General features: G+C 41.0%; 1 protein-coding gene across 1 annotated transcript in view; it reads right to left on the bottom strand.

The window, feature by feature from the left end:
• Positions 1 to 257: 257 nt before the first annotated feature.
• LOC143027609 (uncharacterized) overlaps positions 258 to 5000 on the bottom strand; it is a 7912-nt gene continuing 3169 nt past the window's right edge. Inside the window, exons 2-3 of the mRNA XM_076188971.1 lie at positions 462 to 1165; positions 258 to 276 (exon numbers count right to left, since the gene is read on the bottom strand). Of these exons, the coding sequence (XP_076045086.1) occupies positions 258 to 276; positions 462 to 1165 (723 nt within the window). The remainder of the gene's footprint in view (positions 277 to 461; positions 1166 to 5000) is intronic.

The following is a 5000-nucleotide window of genomic DNA, read 5'->3' as shown; positions in this document are numbered from 1 at the left end:
AAGACCCTTCGAGTTGGGACACCCTGGTCTTGGTGACTATCTTCTATGCGAATGCAATTTATTAAGGGGATTTCACGTGGTCAACCTTTGACAATAATGATATTGTCAATCCCTATTGGAAATAATGATACTGATAATGCTTTTATCATTAGCATTCGCGTCATATCCTGTGCTTTCAATATCAATATCTAGAGACATCTAGAATATCTGGTATGAACATGAAACGTGTCAGGTCACTGAAATCACTCCAATGATACTCATACTATTAAATTACTCCTACAATAATTAAAACATTGCAGGTACTAAATTACTTCAATGTTGTAAGTAGTAAATATTAAGTACTAAATTACCCCATAAAAAAAAAAAAAAATATATATATATATATATATATATATATATATATATATATATATATATATATATATATATACTGTGAATTCCTTGAGCCACATGTCACTTACCTTATAATTTTGCGCCGGTTGTTTGGGTGGTACTGCGCAGCCATTTCAGGATCAATTGCCTCGAGGCGTGCGTACAGATCCTCCGTGGGTTCCTCGCTGTCTTGCCACGCGCCGATGTCACCGCCATCATCACTAACACTTTCACTAAACCCGCCGGACGCTTCCTCCCCTTGTATTTTCAGAGTCTCTTTCTCATCCCACACTCGCTCGGCACCACTTTTTGCTCTTTTCAGTTCAGCCTCGTCCTCGGAATCGGATTCAAGGTCGACCCCTGACCGTGGCCCGCTCTCAAACTCCCTCTTACGACCTACCTGTACTGCCCTTTGCCCATACACAAGTTTATCACGGTCGTAGAGGAGCAACTCCCGTGGGGGTCCTCCTGCTTCTTCCTCCACGGCACCCCAACCTCCTCCTCCTCCTCCTCCACCCACGTAGCCTCCTGGAACCTGAGATTCTTTGCCATCGCCATCACTATCCACCAAGACCTTCCAGAGCAAGGACTCAATGTAATAGGTCGTGCCTCCCACGATCACGGGCATGACCCCCTTGTGCAGGAGGTCCTCGATGATCGGGAGAGCCTTGTCGCGGAAATCCACGACAGTGTAGCGAGAGAGCGGATCCACAAAGTCCAGGAGGTGGTGTTTCACTAAGGACTGTTCCTCCTCGGTCACCTTGTTCGTGACAATGTCCAGTCCTTTGTACACCTGGTCGGGAGGTCAGGTCCAGGGGGGGGGGGAGAATCCAAGAAAGACCGAGTGGAAGATAAGAAGAAAAAAAAAGAAAAAAATATGAATAGACACACGAAAAAATAAAACGGTAAAGGTGGAAAGGAGGATGTGATGGTTGAAGCTGTGTCGACCTAATGCCGACACATTTTCTAAAGACATTATTCTGAAGTCGTCTTCTAATCTTACCACATTACTCTGATGTTTTCTCACAATCTATAACCCAGAATTATATTACCTATATCTTTTAATTTTCTGCTTCTCTAATCCCATTCTCAAAAAAAAAAAAAAAAAAAAAAAAAAACAACTTGGCCTAATTAACTAAACCTTGTTTGTTATTCTGTCGTCGCCCACTGAACTCATGGCCGGGGTCGTCGGGACTGGGGCCGAGTTGTGAGTGAGGCGACGCGCTACCCAGAGTATCCTCCCAATTGACTGACTAATAATGTGTTCGCCCCTGCGTACCTCAAACAGGCTAAAATCCGCAGAACCCCAGTACCCTCAAAATATCTCATTCCTCTTCCTTACATGATGAATGTGGGTACTTGTCGCCAGTATACTGCCTCCAGTGATTCACTTTTGGTAATTTTAAGGATACAAAACATTCATTATTCTATCAACACATACCAAGCATGTGAGTGGTACAGGTGTATGTATGTATGTATGTATGTATGCATATATATATATATACATATATATATATATATATATATATATATATATATATATATATATATTGCTATAAAGGTAAGGCAGATGAGTGGATAAGGTGGTAGAGAAACGCGGGTTGGAGCGAGAACACTATATTCCTGACGCTTCGACTGCAAGTCGAAACGTCAGGAATACAGTGTTCTCGCTCCAACCCGCGTTTCTCTACCACCTTTTCCATATATATATATATATATATATATATATATATATATATATATATATATACATATATATATATATGTATATATATATATAAAGAAATGTCATCTTGTTTAGAAAAGCCATGTGCAGACAGGAATGGAGCTCCTTTGTGGCCAAGTCCAAGTGGATACAGCACCCCGGTGAGGTAAGGCGATATACATATATATATATGTATGTGGATATATATATATATATATATGTATATATATATATATATATATATATATATATGCGAGCAATCACATCACAGTGATATGTAAATGCAAAATAACCAAAGGAGAAGAGAAACTTGTAGACATTAAGCATATTACATCTTCAGACTGAAGATGTAATATACGAAAGTACTTACTGTCTACAAGTTTCTCTTCTCCTGTGGTTATTTTGCATATATATATATATATATATATATATATATATATATATATATATATATATATATATATGTCCTACCTGGCAAAACAAGCCAGACAATTCCCTATTCAAAAAGAATGCGACTGAAGAAATAGAACTACTATCGGATTTCCAAACACCTGTTTCCATATTTTTCCTCTTTATGTGGCTGAGGGACGAACATCATCTCATTATTCAACAACTCAAGACTTCTGCCAAGCTAGAAACATACGACCACCGACGTTCCCCGGCCAATTACTTCACGGACAACCTCATCTTCTCACTCCTCACCACCGCCAACACGAGTCAGCTGTCGGAGTAACGCGCCCACCACCACTTCTCACAAGACACAGGACGAAATGAAAGCCATGTTGCGTCTGAAGGAACACGTTAGGGAAGGCGCGAGAGAAACATTTGTGGTTGGTTAAGTTGTTGTTGCGAGTTTTAAGCTTTCGGCGCCGAATTCCAAATGCCGGGCGCTTGTAATACAACCTCTGCCCCACGGTAACACAGTTAAGAAATTCTGTTCTTATGTTAAGCGATTTTGTTTAAATATGGGGTTAGGTACAAATTGGTGTCTCGACCTTCCTGGCATCAGAATGAAGTCTGTAGTGAGTCAAATTTCTTTATCGTTTTGACTGTGGAATTTGTAATGAGTGTACTTTAATCGAGATTAGTTCGAACTGTTTCAAGTTGGGGGTCTCCTTTCGCCTGAATAAAACATGACTACATTCGCTAATGTGCCGTTTATGTAATTGATAATAAAAATAACAGTACCAGCAACAATAATGAAATTGTATTATTAATATTATTATCATCCTTATTGTTATGGTTATTATCATTATTACTATTATTACCATAATTACTATTACCATTATATTGTTGACGTGTTTCCCCTTCCCCGTGATCTGGTGGCGCAATCGGAATCGTTCTGGTTTCATATCTTCCTACTCGCGGGTTCGAGTCCCGCGCCTCTTTCCACTTTCCAACAGTGTGTTACCTGCAACCGTCCAAGCGGACAGGCCGAAGGTAACGGCTTCGGCCGCATCTACGCGTCTTCTGGCGTATACTCCCCACCACCCATGACTTGCAGGCGTTCACGTGGATAATTAACCCACTTTGCTAAGCTGACATACTTTACATTTTCTTTCATGGTCGACGCCAGACGATATATTCGGCTTTGAAAACTCAACGAATAGAAAGGATTATTTCGATGAGCCTCTTTGCCAAGATAATGGATTTTAATCAACTCTGAGAGACACCAAGGCGATTCGATTATGCTTTGAGGACATCACGGCAGCAACAGGTTTGTAAATGCAATATCGACGAAGCTCATCTGTTCGTGACATGAACATACTCTATGAATCTCATCCTGTCCAACCCCAGACGATTCTATTGACTTCAGAGAACTTCACCATTGTGAGGAAATTGAACTGTTGGCCGACCATAATTGATTACACGAATCGAGTTTTCCAACGCACAAGACGATGACCACTTCATGTTTTTTTTCCAACTTCCTGGTCCACAATCCCATTCCCACTCACGTGACCCTCTCGTATAAGATCTGGGCTAATGCTTTGTTCTTGTCGTAATCTATGAAATGGCAACTTGTGCTTCCGGCTGTGGCTAAACCTACTCCAGCGTATAGAGACGCAACAAGTCGATGGCCATGGAAGTTCACCTGCAAACCAAGCCCCATAAGTCATGCAATACTGCTTATTTTAGCATTTGCACGCTGTCCTATACGGAATTCAAACGATGGCTATATACCGTTCAACCTCCAATGATATAATACACAACAACGTTTAGTGCATTCCATAGCTCGACCAAGAACGATTTGTTTTGAAGCAAGTAGGCTAGGTTCTTGCCTTTCAATGACATGTTGACCAAATTCTATTCTTGTTATGGGTTCATCAACATTAACAAGTGATTCAGTTGTAGTACAAAGCTCAGGCCCGTCTTTATCGTACTTGTACTGAATACAAAACGTACAATTTTTCTTGAACAACAAGGTCAACATTCAAAGACATGTATAACGTCCGCAGTCTCGTCATCCGTGGAAACTACCTTTGAAAATCTCTAATAAAGCCTACGCCCAGGCTTCAAAGCGAAGCACATGAAGGGCAATCTCTCACTACACGTTGGTAATATCCTAAAATCAAACACGAGCTTGCAGCATCGAACGGTGGGTTGGCTACCTAAAAGAAATCCATTCATCGGGACACCAGCAGAGGCGTCAGACAAATGAGGAGTCGTTACGTCAAGACGGGCGCCTCGGCCTTCTGCCAGCAGCTTTATCGTCGACAACCTTCCGAAATATTACTGGTAAACGAACGGTGAACTGAATTTGTAACAATGCTTGGATTAAAATCGGCCTCGTAACGTAAACCACAAACAGGATGTGAAACGTACCACAGATATGGGAAATAAATTGGAATAAACGGGAAGAGAAAGAAAACAACTGTACGAACGAGGAGAGGTGAAAGAGAATGAGAGGAAATGTGATGACATA

Source organism: Oratosquilla oratoria, chromosome 1 (genome assembly GCF_046742065.1).
Source record: "Oratosquilla oratoria isolate Oo_2021 chromosome 1, ASM4674206v1, whole genome shotgun sequence".
NCBI lineage: Eukaryota > Metazoa > Arthropoda > Malacostraca > Stomatopoda > Squillidae > Oratosquilla > Oratosquilla oratoria.
The sequence above is the reverse complement of the archived record's forward strand: the minus strand, read 5'-3'. Positions and strand labels throughout refer to the sequence as shown.